The following is a 19,858-nucleotide window of genomic DNA, read 5'->3' on the forward strand; positions in this document are numbered from 1 at the left end:
AGAAATACATAAAGGAGCTATTGGAGATGTACCAAAAAGAATATCTAGAAGAGCTTTTTTGAAAGGAATTTTTGGATTTATTTCCTAATGACAATCTTATGGAGGAAACCCCAGAAGAAAAATGTCTAGAGAATTATCAGATGAAAGCATCTCTGGAGAAACCCATCCATGAACTATTGGAAAATAACCTCGTGGAAATTTTAAGTTACATCAGAGATTATTTTTTCCAATAAATTCCTACTGGAACTTGTTAAGGCCTCTCTGGACGTATTTCTTTAGTAACTACATTAATCTTCAAGATAAGCTGAAGGAATGACTCCAGGAGATCGTACAAGAATATCTCAATGAGAATCCTTAAAAGAGTTCTCCGCAAATTTCTCCGGGAATACTCCTGAAATTCTTTGAAAATCTCAGTAAAAATTTTCCCAAAAATTCTTCCCGTAATTATCCTTCAAGTTCCTTTGAAACCCTTCGCTTGAAATAACTCATCGACGAATGCATTAAAAATTTCAAGATGTTTCTCTGAAAATAATGTTTTTTTTTTTTTTTTTTTTGTTTTTTTTTGTCGGTAGCGATAGGGGTAGTACTGGCACTCTTAATCTGCCCTAAGCTCCTTCCCAGCATTTGCTTTTATAAGCCTCTATTGCGTTCATCACACAGACGTTCCTAAGCAATGTTGCTCAAATGGTCACTGTGTACGCTAGCAGCAATCAGCCCTTGCCGTAGTTTTGCAGTCTAGTAGTTCAGACTACTATCAAACTATGATAAGGCCTGAAATGCTACTAGAGTGGTTAAAGTGAAGAACGAAATAGTTTTATTAAAAGGTCCTCATTCCCCATTTCATTTCATCACTCACTATCGTCACTTTTATTTTCGACACTATCACGTATTTCACCGATTATCACTCATCAACTTTCGTAATACACTTCAGATATACCTATATCACTTTTCACATCACACCATTTTCATATAAATTCATTGTTATTATCATTTACTATCTGTTAGCATTACTAAGTAATTAAAAGATATTCAATTTAAATATTTAATTATTTTTGTTGCTGTAGAGTCATTACTATTCAAACTACAATTTAGCACTATTAACAAAGTTACAGTAAAACAAAATCACTTCGATCCATTTTTCTGCACTCGCTGTCATTATTAACACTTTTATCATGCATGTTTGAAGAACTAGGCAATAATGTTTATATTCAGAGAAATGGTTACAAAATGTATTATGGACTTTATTAAATTAGTAGAGTTCACATCATTATACATCATCATTATTATATTTCTAACAAAACTATCAGAATCATTTCCAATTTAATTTTCAAATTTTCATCACCATAGATTTTATTATGAACACACCATTAGCACACCATTGGCGCGGTAAATGGCTGGGCATGGCGTACCATTGGTACCTCGCGTACCTGCAGGAATAAAATAGACCCCTTTGTGCGGTCCTTAGCCTCTTGCCCAGCAACTCCTATCCCTACCTCCTCGTGGTACTGGCCGGGGTACGAGTAACCTTGGGGAAGATCGGGTAACCAACCCCCGGTGGGAACTTTGGTCGTATGCTGACAGGGAAGGGGGGGTTTGCTTTTGCTTTGCTTCTGCAAACCTTGAGCGTCTGTACTCCACGTTAGGAGCGGCTCACAACAGCGTCTGTTCCCCATGTCAGGGGCGGCTGATCATCGTCCGAGTGCCAGAGAAGGACTCTAAGCTAAACTGCGCACTATGGCCCTCCGAACATTTAGGGGGAATGGTCCTCCGGAAATTTAGGGGGTTGGTGTCAGGCCCTGCGAGCCAGCCGTAAAAACACATCAGCACAGGAACGTCAACGAGAGAATACGGACCGGAACAATCGGCAAAGACCACAGCGACGAAAATGGACTAGCGATTGGAAACTCGGTACGTGGAACTGCAAATCTCTCAACTTCATTGGAAGTACTCGCATACTCTCCGATGTACTGAAGACCCGCGGTTTCGACATCGTAGCGCTGCAGGAGGTGTGCTGGACAGGAGCATTGGTGCGAACGTTTAGGGGTAATCATACCATCTACCAGAGCTGCGGCAACACACGCGAGCTGGGAACAGCTTTTATAGTGATGGGTGATATGCAAAGGCGCGTGATCGGGTGGTGGCCGATCAATGAACGAATGTGCAAGTTAAGAATCAAAGGCCGATTCTTTAACTTCAGCATAATTAACGTGCATAGCCCACACTCCGGAAGCACTGATGATGACAAGGACGCATTTTACGCGCAGCTCGAACGCGAGTACGACCGCTGCCCAAGCCACGACGTCAAGATCATCATAGGAGATTTGAACGCTCAGGTTGGCCAGGAGGAGGAGTTCAGACCGACGATTGGAAAGTTCAGCGCCCACCGGCTGACGAACGAGAACGGCCTACGACTGATAGATTTTGCCGCCTCCAAGAACATGGCCATTCGTAGCACCTATTTCCAGCACAGCCTCCCGTATCGGTACACCTGGAGATCACCTCAGCAGACAGAATCGCAAATCGACCACGTTTTGATCGATGGACGGCACTTCTCCGACATAACCGACGTCAGAACCTATCGTGGCGCCAACATTGACTCCGACCACTACCTGGTGATGGTGAAACTGCGCCCAAAACTATCCGTCATCAACAATGTACGGTACCGACGCCCGCCCCGGTACAATCTCGAGCGGCTGAAACAACCGGATGTCGCCAATGCGTACGCGCAGCATCTTGAGGCAGCGTTGCCGGATGAGGGCGAGCTCGATAGGGCCCCTCTTGAGGACTGCTGGAGGACAGTCAAAGCAGCCATTAACGACGCTGCCGAAAGCGTTGTCGGATATGTGGAACGGAGCTCAAGAAACGATTGGTTCGACGAGGAGTGCCAAGAGGTTTTAGAGGAGAAGAATGCAGCGCGGGCTGCAATGCTGCAGCATGGTACGCGGCAAAACGTGGAACGATACAGACTGAAGCGGAAACAGCAAACCCGCCTATTCCAGGACAAAAAGCGCCGCCTGGAAGAGGTGGAATGCCAAGAGATGGAGTTGCTGTACCGTTCTCGAGAAACGCGGAAGTTCTATCAGAAGCTCAACACATCCCGCAAAGGCTTCGTGCCGCGAGCTGAGATGTGCCGGGATAAGGATGGGAGCATCTTGACGGACGGACGCGAGGTGATCGAAAGGTGGAAGCAGCACTACGATGAACACCTGAATGGCGCAGAGAACACAGGCACAGAAGGTCAGGACAGCGAAGGCGATGGCTACGTCAGCACAGCGGACAGCGGAAATCAACCAGCTCCCACGATGGGGGAAGTTAAGGATGCCATTCAACAGCTCAAGAACAACAAAGCCGCTGGCAAGGATGGTATCGGAGCCGAACTCATCAAGATGGGCCCGGACAGGTTGGCCGCTTGTCTGCATCGGCTGATAGTCAGAATCTGGGAAACGGAACAGCTACCGGAGGAGTGGAAGCAAGGCGTTATATGCCCTATCTACAAAAAGGGCGACAAACTGGAGTGTGAAAATTATCGTGCAATCACCATCCTAAACGCCGCCTATAAAGTACTATCACAGATTCTCTTCCGTCGTCTATCACCTATAGCAAACGAGTTCGTGGGAAGTTATCAAGCAGGTTTCATCGACGGCCGCTCGACAACGGACCAGATCTTTTCCGTGCGGCAAATCCTCCAGAAATGCCGTGAGTACCAGGTCCCTACGCACCATTTGTTCATCGATTTCAAGGCGGCATACGATAGTATCGACCGCATAGAGCTATGGAAAATCATGGACGAGAACAGCTTTCCCGGGAAGCTCACAAGATTGATCAGAGCAACGATGGACGGTGTGCAAAACTGCGTGAAGATCTCGGGCGAACACTCCAGTTCGTTCGAGTCTCGGCGGGGACTACGACAGGGCGACGGACTTTCGTGCCTGTTGTTCAATATTGCGCTTGAAGGTGTCATGCGGAGAGCCGGACTTAACAGTCGAGGCACGATTTTCACGAGATCCGGACAATTTGTTTGCTTCGCGGACGACATGGATATTATTGGGAGAAAATTTGAAACGGTGGCAGATTTGTTCACCCGCCTGAAACGCGAAGCAACAAAAGTCGGGCTAATGGTGAATGCCTCGAAAACAAAGTACATGCTGGTTGGCGGAACTGAGCGCGACAGGACCCGCCTAGGAAGCAGTGTTACGATAGACGGGGATACCTTCGAGGTGGTGGACGAGTTCGTCTACCTCGGATCCTTGTTGACGGCTGACAACAATGTTAGTCGGGAAATACGAAGGCGCATCATCAGCGGAAGTCGTGCCTACTATGGGCTCCAGAAGAAACTGCGGTCAAGAAAGATTCACCCCCGCACCAAATGCACGATGTACAAAACGCTTATAAGACCGGTAGTCCTCTATGGGCATGAGGCGTGGACTATGCTCGAGGAGGACTTGCAAGCTCTTGGGGTTTTCGAACGCCGAGTGCTAAGGACGATCTTCGGCGGCGTGCAGGAGAACGGCGTGTGGCGGCGAAGGATGAACCACGAGCTCGCTCAACTCTACGGCGAACCCAGTATCGTGAAGGTAGCTAAAGCTGGAAGGATACGCTGGGCAGGGCATGTTGCAAGAATGCCGGACAACAACCCTGTAAAGATGGTGTTCGCCACGAATCCGGTCGGAACAAGAAGGCGTGGGGCGCAGCGAGCTAGGTGGATTGACCAGGTACACCAGGACCTGGAGAGCGTGGGTCACAGTCGAGGATGGAGAGAAGCGGCCATGAACCGAGGGAATTGGCGAAATATTGTTGGCGAGGCTTTATCAAGATAATTGATGTAAAGCCAAATAAGTAAGTAAGTAAGTACCATTAGATGTAAAGCCAAATAAGTAAGTAAGTAAGTACCATTAGCACCAACACAATCACTAAATTTAATAACAAGTGTTACGCGCAGCTCCACCAAACTTCCATTATTATATTGCATTATAAAACGATTGATCACACGTTAGCTTCGAAACTTAACAACCATTACTGATTAGTACAAAGGATGCTACAGCTCGTGGTAAACGAACTGAACCATCAACAACCCGCACTGGTTTATAAGTAACTAATGAGCCCTGGCGGTCCCTCCGTTCGAAGAGGACCTGATAATATGCCGAAACATATTAACAGATCCTCCGCCTGAATGCAGCCGTTTCATGATAAATCATGAACCGTTAGAGGTGTGCCAAAGTATTGGGAAGGTGATATGTTTCACAGACGGATATTATTATGGTGCACCTTCTACTTTGGCACCGTCAAACCCTGTGATCGTGGCCAGGGTTTATGACCTTTTACCCTTCCCCATGTTTCTCTGAAAATAATGTTAATCATTTAAGTACAGTCGCCTCTCCACATCTCGATATCGAAGGGACCATCGAGATAGGGAGAGATCGAGACAAAGAACAAATTTTTGATGAATACTAGATTGAAAAACACTCCGTTGCCAAGAAAGTAATACACAAACAGACGTCATTTTGCGCTCCTAATTTGTTTTGAATCCCAAAACTTTGGTCTAGTAACCTTCGATATTGGTCATATCGACATACGGAGAGAAAATTGAGATTGAAAAATCAACAGAGACGCATCGAGATATGGAGATATCGAGATAAGGAGGATATCGAGATATGGAAAGTGAAAATGTATGCAGACTGAAGGGACTTATGAAATCATCGACATACGGAGAGATATCGAGATGTAGAACATCGAGATGTGGAGAGTCGACTGTATTATTTTTCTTGAATGAAAATTTCTCGTGAGAACCCTTAAGAAATTCTCGGAGCAACTTCCTAAAAGAACTTATACATTCCTATTCACATTTTTTTTTTTATATTCTGTTGATTCTAGAGGAATTTTTAGGGTAAAATGTCGGTAAGAGTAGTTGAAAAATTCCCAGAAGAAGTTCAAGTGTGAGTTCATGAAAAAACCTGGTGGAATTCCTGTAGGAACAGTTGAATGAATTCTTTGGAACCATCTTTCACAGTGTATTTAAAATAATAGTGTATTTGAAATAAAACTTCTGGAGTAAATTTCAAAGGAGTAAACAATTTCTCAAAAAAAATTTGCTGCATTTTCTGGATTAATTTCTGCATGAACTCCTGAAAGTCTTCTTGTGTAATTCCAATAGTAATTGCTAGAAGATTCCCTGAAGAAATTCTTGAAGGACTCACATGATTGTTTCTGATGAAATTGCTCTAAAAATGTCTGTGCATAGTCCATAGAGTAATCCTTGGACGAACTTGTCGATGAATGCTTGAAGACATAAGAAATTAATATATATATATATATATATTTTTTTTTTATTTTAATTTGGCAGCTTTTGGTGGGGAAATAAGAGCGCAAGTCAACCCAAAACCGACGATCGGAAGGGTAATGTCCGAATGCTCTATGCTGACCATGCAAACACCCCAAAAATACCAAGAGAAACTACCAAGACTTTTCTGAATTTCTGTAAGAACTTTTAGAGAAAATCGTTTAGAAATGCCTAAACTTTTGTTTTTTTGGAACAATTTCGAAAGGAATCCGTGCAAAAAAAAAAGATCTGGAAGAACTTTTGGTGGAGTACCTAGACTGCCCATAAACGCATGTCAGTTCCACGATTGCTGGATTTCCTATTCACATGGGACAATTATGCGTTTATGGGCAGTAGAGGTCTGCAATCTTTTTTTTTTAAGAAGAACTTCTTTAAGATTGAATGGAGAAATTCCATGAATCCATGAAGGAACTATTGAAACAATTTTTGAAGAAATTCATGTAGATATCAGTAGAGAAATTCTTATAAGGAAATATTTGTTGGAAGGACCTTTAAAAGGTATGTTAGAGGAATTTGCAGAACATCTCCTGGCAGATTTAATTGACGAACTTCTAATGAAATTCCTGTGTATTTAATGAATTCTAATTGGATGATCATGGAAATTTACTGAAGCAACTTTCTATGTATAAGTAGGAAGGAACCATGGAGAACCTTCTAGAAATCTTAGAACTTAAGGAAGTATTCTTGTAGGATCCTTTCGAGGACACAATAGAACACCGTTTGTGATAAAAAATCCTTGAGGAGCTTCTGTAAATACTGCTGGCAGAACATCTGGCAAAATTTTTGGATGAATACCAGAAAGGATTCATGAACGATTCAAGGAACTTTTGCCGTTACCTTTGGGAATTGCATGAATAAATTATTAACGAAATTCTTGCTTACCATGATCTTCCTGGAACATGGAAATGAGACAAATAACTTATTTTGTTATTTTCTCTTATCGATATTTTTGCCATTGGTTTGTTATTACAATGGCAGAACGAGTTATTTTTTAGTATTATGCCATACAAACTTAGTTATTATTTTTTCTTTTATTTCAAACAATCAATTAAAAAAAATTAACATTCAAACCATTGAAGATAGAATTCGATATTAATTTGCAATTCTCCTCTACCCGGGAGGTATACGGAGATACTCTATGCTCTGGAGGGTCGAGAATATATCCAATCCAAAAAGATTCTTGACCAGAGATATTCGTACCCATGCCCCTCAGCTTGGTCTTGCTGTAATGTTATCCACGCGTTAAAAAAGAGATTCTGTAGAATGCATCTCAATATGCATCTTCAGAGATTCTTCCAGAGATTTCTCCAGGGATTCCTTCAAAGATTCCTCCAAAGATTTTACCAAAAATTCCACCAAGATAATCTCAACTGTAATCCCTACAGCATTTTCTCTAGGAATTCCACTAGGGATTTTGCCAGAGATTACATCACGAAGAACTTTTATTCGCTACGAGATTTTTTAGATAGGACTTCAACAATATTTTCCGAAATTTTGTCAGGAATTGTTGGCGAGGAGATCTAGTTGGCAACTATTATTCATAGCACACATAGATTAGTAAATTATGTTAACCCTCTCTTTCTTACGACTTTGATCGACTATTTCTTTACGAAAAAAGCGTTTTTATCAAAAGTACTTGAACAAACAATGTTGCAAATGGTCTTAAATTTTCGAATTCGGTAAAAAAGTGTTTGGTTGTTTTTCAATAGTAAATTGATTGTTTATCAATAGTTTTAATATTGAAACAGTTAGTTTACTTTTGGATTAATCTGATGAGTATATAAACATATTCTAGTAACTATTACTAAGTATTCATCTAATTCGGGTTGTCTCCAGTTCGTCGAAAACTAGTGGAGCTCTGGAGCTACCATGGGAAAGAGAGGGTTAAATAAATTGCATCCCAAGTTTGTCTCATATCAAGATCAGAAGTTTTATTTCAACCAAGAGTAGAATACTCGTTCTACGGCCATTCACAATCCCAGAGGATTTGACAAGAATTTTTGCAGGGACATTCCTACAAGGATTCCTCGAGCGATTACGCGAGGAATTGTGCCTCCAGTGATTCTTCCATAGATTTCTCCAGTACAAACTATACTGGGATTTCTTCAGGAATTTCTCCAAGGACTCCTCCATGATCTTTTCTAAAAATTCTTGCAGAGATTACTTCAAGGACCCCTCCAGAGATTTTTTAAATGATTTTTTTATATTTCTCCAAACATATTTTCAAAGAATCTTATTAGAATTCCTCCAGGGAAATCTCAACAGGGATTCTTGCAGAGATGTCTTCAAAGCTTTCTCCAGGTTACACTACGACAATCTATTCAATGATTACTTCAGATATTTCTCTAATGGTTTCTCCGTGAATATTTGCAGGAATTTCCTCAGGTAGTCCTTTCGAGATTTCTCTAGGAATTATTCCTGAGATTTCCTCATGGATTATCCAGGGATCGCTCCAGGAATTTTATCAGGAATTCCTCCAGAGGTTCTACAAGAAATAACTTCACGTAGGGAGTTTCCTGGCCGTGCGAAGCATTTAGCCGCATCGATCCTAGAAGCGTGGATTTCGGTGTATCATTGGGCGTTGCATGCTAGTTCGTTGTCTAGTGTGGTGCTTCGAAGGGCAAATCGTTCACTGGAAGCATAAACGTGTCGTCGGTGTTTTTCGAGTGTTATAAAAAAAATCCTATAGGCATTCTTCAAGGAATTTTCCCAGGTATACTCCCAGAAAATCGGTACATGAATAATTCCAAGGATTTTTTCAGGTAATCCCTCTGATATAACTCGAATGATTCGTTCCAGGCCTCAAAAAATCATCCGGTGATTCCTTCAAGAATTCCTCTAAAAATTTCTTCAAAGATTCTCCCAAAAATTCCAGGGATTTCATCAGAAACGATTATTTCCAAAATGCCATCCAGAAACTCCTTTCCTGAAGATATGTTTGAAGAAATATTTGGATAAATTCCTGGAACGGTTCCTGGAGCATTGTTCCATCCCTAGAAAATTTTCTAAAATAATCCCTACATACCCTTGAGGAATCCCCGGTTAAATCCCTGGAGAAATTCCTGCAGGAACCATGCATGCAAAGGGAAATCTCTTAAGAAATTCTTGAAGAAATTGCTGTGAATCTCTTCAGGAATCCCTGTACAGATTAACCTAGAGAAAATTCCGGAGGAGTCTCTGAAAAAAAAATCCTGTAGGAATCTCTGAAGGATTATCTGGGAAAATTGCCACTGGAATCAATGTAGGGTTAACTGGGTAAATTGCTGAAGGAGCCTCTGAAGGATTATCTGAGTTAATTATCTCTGTGGCAATCCCTGGAGAACCCTTAGGGGTGTCCCAGGAAGAATCACTATAGAGATTTTGCTGGAGGAATTCTGAGAGAAATCCCAGGAGAAAAACCTGTAAAGATTTTCTGGAGCAATCCCAGTAATAAACTATGAAGGAATCCATGGCAAAATATTCTGAAAAATCCCAGACGAGATTCCTGGAGGAACCCATATAGATTTGTTCCAAAAGGAATTTGTTTAGAGACTACTGGAGGAATCCGTGTAGAGATTTTCCTAATATAATCCCTGGAGAAAGTCTTAGAATAGTTTCTGATGAAATTCTTGATCGAATTCTGAGGAAATTTCTATAGGAACTCTTGGAGCAATCCCCGGAGGATTTTTTGAAGGCCCAGAACGATTCTCTGGAGAAATTCCTGACAATTCCCTGCAAAATTTTAAACTCATGGGTCATTTTTTACCCTTAATGCATGCTTTTTTGCATGCCTTAGGAAGGTTAATGAGGATTCATGACGGAATTCCTCTTAGAATCTTTCGAAGCATCCTTAGAATTCTTGGAAAAGTCTTCGTAGGTGTCACTGACGTAACCACTGATGAACTACCAAAGCAAAATTCCTGGAAGAACTTCTGGCGGATTTTCTTGAGGAGATCCAGTTGAGATCCACGGATACATTTCAAAAATATCTTGTAATGGATTTTGCAAAGGATTGTTTGGAGGAATATAGTAGAACATTCTTGGAGGAACTTATTAAGCAAGATCTAAAGATGTTCCTGATGGAATGATTCGGGAAATTCCCTGAAAATATCTGCGGCAATCCCTGGAAAAATTCCCGCAAAAACTTCTTAATGTTTTTCTTAAACAATTTCTACAACTTTCAGGTATAGCAGGATAGGATAGATATTTGATTATTTTGAGTAAAATTTTTACTTCTCAACACAATTATCCAAATTAGAAGTAAAATTTATATTCCACAACATCCTACTGACTGGATTCTTTAAGTACCGTCAAACGGGGTGACTTGCAACACTTTTCAACTTCAATCAGCCAAAACCATGATCTAAACATCATCTAAAAATCTAAATTCCTTTTTGTACTTTTAATGGCCGGCCCGCCTACAGAATGTGATGACAGAAGATTGAATCCTAATATTTTATCATATCAAAAGTAATAATAAAGATGAATTTTTAAGAATGTACTCGTGCGGGGTGACATGCAACACTCAATGTTAATTTAGATTTTGCTAACAAAATGCTGATATTTTTTATTAGTCGGACTTATTAACTATTGTTATTCATGTATTTAAAACATTCAAACCAGTACAAGAGCATTTTGATTACTTATTTGTAAGAAAATAATTGAAATATTTATGTATGGGAAAATGAGGTGTTAAATCATCAAGGTCCAATATCTTAACCAAACAATATTTTTAACGAGTGTTTGTAGTTGATTGATGAATTATTACTCGTTTGATTATAGAGTAGACCTAACACAAGACTTTTCCACTTTTATAAAACTCTAAATTGCTTGAAAATTAAGTGTTGCAAGTCACCCCGCATAGGTATATTCTTTTAAAAAGTATTTTTATTAAAAAGTTGTTGCTACAATTTTGTAAAATAAAATGCGTCGTATTATCACTTATTAGTTATAAAAACACCATGTAGAGTTTTAGTTTTGTAAATTAAATCTACCTCATTTTTTCAGGTCACGATTTGGACCTTCCATCAAGTATCAGTTTTTAAGACATTTAAAACAAAAATGTCTAATGTGTAAACATATTTCTAATAACTGCTTTAATTGTGGCCACTACTTGAATTGTAAGCCACACGTATTGTAGCACCGATTTATAACGAATATTTTTTTGATATTTGTGTTTTATAGTTAAATTTTGTTGTAAATTGCAATGTGTTGCAAGTCACCCCGCCGTTGCAAGTCACCCCGTTTGACGGTAAATATATTTCGAAACATTTACGACAATTATGTCTACATAATTTAAAATACTGTCTTCAGGTTCAGATCCACCCGTGTTGAAATGTGATATACCTGTAGAATGTAAAAAAAAATCACACACTAACTCGATCAAAATCAAAGCAAACGGCATCCCTCAACCCCAGAACAGCAAACCCATCTCGCCCCGGTCCACCCTGTCCACCTTTTCCCATTAATCCTAGCACTGTTCGCACCGATTGCCTTACATCGAGTTAAAGTTTAAGCCCTGCAAGTTGACCGCTCCGGTGTTCATGTTGACCGTAGTCGTGTCCGGGTACCTCTGTCGGGACATTTGGTGAATACCGGCGGCTGCCGTCGTGAAGTCTACGTGTCGCGTATCCAGGAAGCCCATCACTCCCATCGGGTGCGCATGCGGAGGACACATAAGCGGGGCGGCAGCGGACGACGCTGCCACTGCGGCCGCAGCTGCAGCCGCCGCCGCCGCCGTTGCAGCGTTCTCGTTTGTGGTTTGATGCTGGGTTTGCTGTTGCTGGGCTTGCTGCTGTTGTTGCTGCGCTGCCTGTTGCTGCTGGGCCGCTTGAGCCTGCTGCTGGGCTTGTTGCTGCTGTTGTTGCTGTTGCTGGTGCTGTTGCTGTAGGGACATGTTAAGCGCTGGGGACGATAGCGAGGTGTCGTAGTGTTCCAGCGAAGCATTTTCATCGCCAGTTGGGGTTGTTGAGGGAGGTGGTGAAATGTTCGGTTCCAGTTTTATCCTACTTTTTATACTGGGCCTACTGATGGGGTAACCTCGTTTCTTATATTCTAACCACAGGGTTCGGTTGTTCACTCCATACAGTCGTGCTGCCTTGCAGAAGCCAATTCCACCGAACCGGACGGCTTCGAGTGCTCGCAGGAAGTTCTCATCGCCTTGCGGGTTGACAGACCTTTTCCGTTTGACCGGCTGGATTATCGTTGTCCCACTAGCACTAGTAGTTCCGATTGTGGTTTGATTGGTATTTGCAGGATGACTGTAGACACTCTGGACCATTGCTGCCGCTGCCGCAGCCGCCGCTGAATCATTTCCGCCCTGCGGTGACGTTGGCGTCGAGATATTGGACGAACTGTAGCTGTTCACCATGTTGTTAGGATTGACGGAGATGATCTGCGGCGAGAACGGATGCTGGTAGATTTGTACTGGCGTCGTGGGCTGCGGCGTTGGAGCATTCGAATTGGTTGTCGAAGCATTCGATAGAGGATTACTACTGTTGCTGTTGTTGTTGGCGCCACCGCCTGCACTGTTGCTCAATGACTGACTATCACTCTGTTGCTGTTGCTGCTGCTGTGCCTGATGATGCTGAGCTGCAGCTGCTGCTGCTGCCGCCGCTGCTGCTTGCTGTTGCGCTTGGGCTTGCTGACTAGCTGCCGCTGCGGCTTGCGCTGCTTGTGCGGCTTGTTGCTGCTGCTGATGATGCTGTTGCTGTACGGCTGCGGCCGCATGTTGTTGCGCCTGAGCATGCTGCTGCTGGAGTCCTAAGTTTGTCTGACACGACGCGATACCAAACCTCGAGTAATTCGTATCGATTACAGTCCATTGCCCACCTGGGAACGGAAAAGAAGGAACAAGAGAGCTTGATTATTATTCGTTTTTTGATTGATTTCTTGTGGGGGGAATTTATTTTATGCAGTTTTTCTTCTACAGAATACAGAAATGTATAATTTTCCAAACTGAAAACTGTTTCCAACTATTGCTTCGTAATGTTTCTCTGATAGCTGATCAAATTGAGCAAATTAAACTTTGATAACGAATGCCATCGATTTCTCTGAACTCGAGCGCGTTTTCAGTCTTTTCTAGCCTCCGAGGTATTTTCATATCGTTTCTATTTCCGATTGGCCTGATTGATTTCTCGACTGCCTACATGGAACATTTGGAGCTTTCTGTGGCGGCAAGAGTCGGGGCTCCAGCGGAGGGTCACATTTTTTGCATTTTTCATTAACTGAATGTCATGTATGTTTTATTTGTTCAATCGCGAAAAAAAACCTCTCATCATCGATCGCGAAAATGTGCCGCGCGTAATTACCAAAAAAGTGAATGTGTTTGTGTGCGTACTGCCGCAACTGGGCACAACACAAAAAACTAATGAAAATTGGGAAAATTAAAATTGCTTCGATTCTCCCGGCACCATCCAACTTTTTGATTAATTAATCGATTGTATGTCTTTCTCTATCGCGTTTGGCTTACGGGGGGTGCATTACACTCTCTCTGTCTCTGTCTCCACCTCCTTCCAATGTCCATCGAATCGGCAAAAAGGACCATCCGGATGCAAAAAAAAGAACCAAATAAAAAACAAATAAAAACCGAGCTCTCTCTTTCTCTTTCTCTCTCGCTGATACACTCAAATTGGGGATTGAACCCCCCCTCTAGGTGTTGTGGGGGGGGGGATGCCATGCTTTGCATGGGTGGCAGGCAGGGAGGCCAATCTCTTCCTTTCGCGCTGTAAAACCACGCGCGCCCAGGTGGAGCAGGGATTTCTGTATTTCTGCGTTCGACTTTCTACTATCTAAAAGGACATCAGACAAAAAAAGGAGCCGGGATTGGTCCCCGATTGAACTGATTCACAGCCAGGTGACAAGGACACCGACGACGACGACGACGGACTCGATGTCGATGACGCTGGGATATGTGTGTGCTGAACTGATGAGCGATTGGCGCGTTTTTTTTTTGTTGGTGATGATGGTCATGATGGAAGCGATTACAAGAGTGAGTGCTGTTTGGTCGGTCTTTTTTTTGCATTTCTATTTATTCACGGCAGCTTCTATTTGAATGAGGTATATTTGGTACGGGGAAATTAATTACGGCAGAGTTTGATCCAGAAAATTGCTGTTAATTGCAGGAAGTTTGGTGTATCATTTAGCGTTCTTTTTTTTCTGGAATTATGTGACTGGCATTTTCTAGGTATTTTCGAAAACGGAAATTGGCGCGGAAGTTGCATATAAATAACAATGAACACATAGAATCTCACAGTATGACGGTTAAGAACATTGAAGCCACTAGTATGTATTACAAAATATTGATGTAAATTTATTTGTCATAACCAAACTAGGCAAATCACTACGAGCGTTAGGTTGTTATCGTAGATCAACAAAGTACAAATTGCAAATAAATTGTTTATATGCATGTACAGTAGGAACACTCGTTGCATTTTCTGCAGCTTTGTACTTTTTGCCATGGGGGTTTTCTAGAATTCATTGAGCTCAATCATATTATAGCATGGAAACACTTCTTACTACTGTATTTTAGAAGATTAAAAAAAAATAAAACCTTTGGGACGAAGAGAAACATATTGCAGAAAGCTTCCTGAAATCTTAATAATTGTAGATTTGCAGATTTCAAACATACAACAAGATTGAGAACGACTAAGTACCTAATCATCAAAACCATCCAGGAGACGAAGAGTGACCATTTAGCCTGGGACAAGGTTATATGAAAAATTTAGATTCTCGCTCCAGTCTACTTTTTGGATTGCATTTAGGTCCCATAACAACTGTGCAAAATTTCAGCTCGATCGGAGAAACTATATTTACGCGCCAGCCGTTCAAAGTTTGTATGGGATTTACTATGGGAAAACTTTCTTTTGCAAAGAAAAATCGTCAGAGGTCGCCCATTGCCCTCTATAAAAATTCTGAACACAGACCTCGATAGGTATTTTACCGATGAATAACATTGCTATAGACCATAAAGCAATCCGATGCTTGTGAAAAAAGTTATTAAGCATAGACTATTCGGAAATTTTGTCCGATTTTTTTATTATTGTTATTCCTTTACGTGTTATTCAACGTCACCTTGCCAAAAGGTTTTAATTGAATAACTTTTTTCACAAGTGTCGGATTGTTTCGCGGTCTTCGGTAATATTCTTCATCGTAAAAAAACCTATCGAGGTTTGTGTTCAGAATTTTTATAGAGGGCAATGGGCGACCTCTGGCGATTTTTCTTTGCAAAAGTAAGTTTTCCCATAGTAAATCCCATACAAACTTTGAACGGCCGGCGCGTAAATATAGTTTCTCCGATCGAGCTGAAATTTTGCACAGTTGTTATGGGACCTAAATGCAATCTAAAAAGTGGATTGGAGCGAGAATCTAAATTTTGTCCCACACTAGTGACCATGAACATCTACATATTGATATGTACTCATGAGACTAATGCAAATGTTAATGTTTTTGCTCCACTATGTTTAAAAGGTGTCCATTATGATGAAAATCATGCTCCCAAAGTTTAAAGTGATTTGGAAGAACAAACTCTTCTCAAGTTAAACCTTTTCAGCAAAAAGTTTGCGAAGGTCACATTTTGATTGGATGTCTGGATAATTTGTTATTATTTATTTCAAAGTCTAAATTATGCTGAGACGATCATTCAGTTACTTTCACAGCAACACTGTTTTTTTTGCAGTAGAACATAGTAGCCCTATTAAGATCCATTGTTGCCTGCCTTGGTGAAGCATGCTACATGCAAACTAACTGCAAACTTTATAATAATTAGAATAGATAGAGTGCTGGAAACGAAAGGTTTTCCTTTCCCATAACAATTTCTAGATTGACTTTAAGTGACGTGTGCACAGCTATATTTCTTCCAAGTCATTTCAAACTTTGGTAGGGTACTATTTACCCTTATTAACATCGTTTAACCATAGGGAAGCCAAAACTTCAAAATTTGCATCACTGTAGTGCCTATTATTTAATTTTATAACGCCTCAAGTGTTACGGTTAATAAAAAATAAATGTAGTACATACTATGGACATATAAAAAGCATTACAAAGGGATGGGAAGTTATGAAAAGGTTATTGTGGAGAAGAACGCAGTGTGTCAGAATATAAGTCTGTTCGGAATTTGAAACAAAACGGTATATTCGTACATAATAGAAAATCTGAAGTTTTCCATAAAACGTGACCGGCTGTTGAAGATAATCGGAACGGATTATTTTGCGTGTACCGTAATCCAGGGTAACATTGATCAGTTTTCAAGATATTTCTTGAATTTTTCATTTGAAAATGCAAATGTCGTATGTTTTATATTTTTAAAAGCAAGTACTGGCACTCACCGCTCGTAACAGTCTACTGTATTTTGCTTTTCAGAAGATTTAAGCAATTTCAAATAAATGTTTTAAATGATTTTTTGACTTAGCTGATATGGGGTAACATTGATCACCCATGTAAACAACGTTCGGTAATATTGAAAATGTCGTTGCTCACTTAAATCATGGCCCTGAAGCCGAATATGAAGACAAAACTCTTACAAGTCATTTACTTTTTGAGCTATTTCAGAAATATAAACACTTTGATCCGCGGCATACGCCTAAAGGTAGGCAATTTCCTAAGGTAATTCTGCATTCTTTGTAAAAATTCGTTAATGTTGCTTAAGTGAATAAACTTATGAAATATTTGACAACGGAATCGTTTTCGGCGATGCCATTTTTAAAAATAATCACATTTTCTTTGCTCATACCATTTGCAGAACTCATGTGAGACATGAATCTTCGGTAGTATCATCCATAATGATAAAAATCATTGATTCAAAAAGTTGATCAATGTTACCCCGGATTACAATATCACTTTTTTAATGTAATCTTCAACTATCCAATAATCATGTAACAGATATTCTTCCCTTGGGCAGTAAAGTCTGAATCGTAATCTACCTAAATCAACATCTGCCGATTCTGTTTTCCACGGCCGAATTTGAAAAAAAAAGCGGAACCAAAGTGGACATGGAGACTGCTAACATGTTGAAAAGGTCGATTTTATCTAAATTTAATCGTTCATTTTAACCTTTACAGTACAGGTCGGACTCGATTATCCGGAGACTCGATTATCCGGGGACTCGATTATCCGGGATTCGATTATCCGGAATTTTAGACTCGATTATCCGGAATTTGTTTTTTGATGTTCTTGTTTTTCAATTTTTATGCATAAATCTGAGATAATTTGGTATTCTAATATACAATATGAATGGTTTTGCAGTTTAAAACGTATTTAAGAAAAGGGGGGTTTGAAAAAGTGTTTTTTGTGTATGCTGGTCAAACATTTTTTTTTTTTTTTTTGTAGGGGTTCTGTCCCTAGGAAAAAATTCTGGCTACGCCACCGCATCATACAAATAAAATAACGAAAAAAAGATAATATTCAAGTTCTTTTGTCAAAGATTTCAATTTTTTCTTAGTGATTCGATTATCCGGAGGATTCGATTATCCGGAGTGAAAAAAAATCGATACTCCGGATAATCGAGTCCGACCTGTACTGTGTGCGACATCGAAGTTTCAAAATTCTGTATCTTCGCCATTGATCTATTGATTTTGATGAGATTTTCAGGAAAACTCACAAATGAGTTATATTTTTTATGCATGCATTTTTTTTTTAATTTGATAGCGGTTTCAGACTTAGGTACGAATTTTTTGGGATACCTAGGGTATTCATCAATTAGAAATGATGAAGAAATGCAAAAAAAAAATATCATAATGTCATAATAATCACATTTAACATAATTATATCTTGTTTACGTTCAATTGCGCTTTTGATCGAAAACCGTTACGCATGTGACATAACCTTTCATTTACGATTTTTTCCTAAAGCGTTACGTATTTCATGGTTGATCCCTTATGAACATCAAATATGTACTCAAAACAGAAAATCTATGATTTATGAATCCTATTATTGCAATGGTTGACTTACTGATGTGGTTTAACGCATGAAACTGGATGTGTCCCACTTGCCCCTTTTAGCGAGGTAACTGCGTCTTATGGCTCACTGTCCATTTTTCTTATTAGGTTTTCACAAATTTCGAAATTATTCGATCAAATTCATGCACACACCAGCACATATGTTGCCAAAATGTGACTGTGTTGTTGGATTTGCGAAATATTGACATTTTTAAATTATATTTAACAATCTGTTTGAACCAGTGGCGCAACCAGGGGGGGTATTTGGGGGTCAAACCCCCCCCCCCCCAGAGCCGAAAAAAAATTAGGAAAATCAAGTATATTTTTGAAACTCATCACTACACATCTTATGCAACTTCACAACAGTAATTTAGTTCGGTGCAAATTATCACTAAAATTTCAGTGATTTTTACAGTTATATCTTCGAAGTTATATCTCTCAGATCTCTGAAGAGTTTATTGAAAAAAAGGCCAATAAGCAACAAAATTTTCTTGCCTTTTCGGAATAGGAAAACTTTGTGTGGGAAGTTTGTCAAATATTTAGATATATTGGGGACTTTTAGATACTTCAGTAGTGGCGCTTTTGTATTTTGTACAACATCGATCTATATTCGTACTCAGGATCAGCGCGGTGCTTGTGAAGTGTTCAACGGAAAATTAACATAAGATGCAGAATCCGAAGCATCAAAAATATTTCAGTTAGCTCGGTATTTAACCAAATTTTACAACTATTTTTAGAACATATGAACTCCCGTATAAGCCATGCCTACAGAAAAAATAGTTTGTATAGTTTAGTATGCAAAATTATCGAAAACCATAATATAATGTTCCTACTTGAAAAAAAAGTAAAAAGATGTTCACACATATTTGGTTATCTAAATCTTCACAGTGAAAGAAAAGCTCGTTTTTGACTTTAAGACTCGATATTCTGGATTGTCGGTTCTTTAACATTAGATAATTATGTTCCCACTGGAAGTTAAGTTTAGCTGTGCTGATTTGCTTCCAACAATTCCGGCTGTAACAATAATTGAAATAATTCTATTGCAAAATTTTGCGCTAAAGATGATTCTCATCGTTGAAAAATTTGAAAAGACATTTAAAGTACACATATGGACGAACAAACGGTATCACGTCAATGCATTGTAAACTTGTTTCACAATGTTATACTATGCGTGTTAAATTCGTGAAGTTTGCTTAAATCTTCAAGTCGATTTTATTCTATTAAAAAAAATATATTTTCAAACTCAAGTTTACAAAACCCCCCCCAGAACCAAATTCTGGTTGCGCTACTGGTTTGATCTATCGTTTTTTTATGTCCCACTTGCCCCGGATACCTTATATTTTCTTATTCAGTTTTTTCTTCACGAATTAATCAATCGAGTTTTAGAGCAATCTTACAGAAATAATCTATCTGTCAAGAATCCAAATATATCATATATATTCCACAAGAACAATGTCAAACAATTCAGCAGAATACGCTCAGGGTCATACCAGTATCTGGCCGAAAATTAACAAAAGGGTCCCACCAAAATACCCCAAAACCTTGTAAGGAATGTGCTTGAAAGCAAGTACGTTACGTAAAAGTTTTATAGCATAACGTATTTTCGAAG

At 40.0% G+C, this 19,858-nt stretch overlaps 1 protein-coding gene across 6 annotated transcripts in view; it reads right to left on the reverse strand.

Moving 5' to 3' along the window:
• Positions 1-19,858, reverse strand: part of LOC5576179 (protein tramtrack, beta isoform) — a 135,237-nt gene that overhangs the window by 18,615 nt on the left and 96,764 nt on the right. For 5 of the 6 annotated variants that reach the window (XM_021842282.1, XM_021842281.1, XM_021842283.1 and 2 more), the window contains exon 6: positions 11,546-13,147. The exons of the other annotated variant lie outside the window; for it this stretch is intronic. In XM_021842282.1, the coding sequence (XP_021697974.1) occupies positions 11,811-13,147 (1,337 nt within the window). In that variant the 3' untranslated portion in view covers positions 11,546-11,810. Of the gene's footprint in view, positions 1-11,545; positions 13,148-19,858 lie in introns of those variants that run through there. 6 annotated transcript variants of the gene reach the window in all.

The sequence above is a fragment of the Aedes aegypti genome, chromosome 2 (genome assembly GCF_002204515.2).
Source record: "Aedes aegypti strain LVP_AGWG chromosome 2, AaegL5.0 Primary Assembly, whole genome shotgun sequence".
Classification (NCBI taxonomy): domain Eukaryota; kingdom Metazoa; phylum Arthropoda; class Insecta; order Diptera; family Culicidae; genus Aedes; species Aedes aegypti.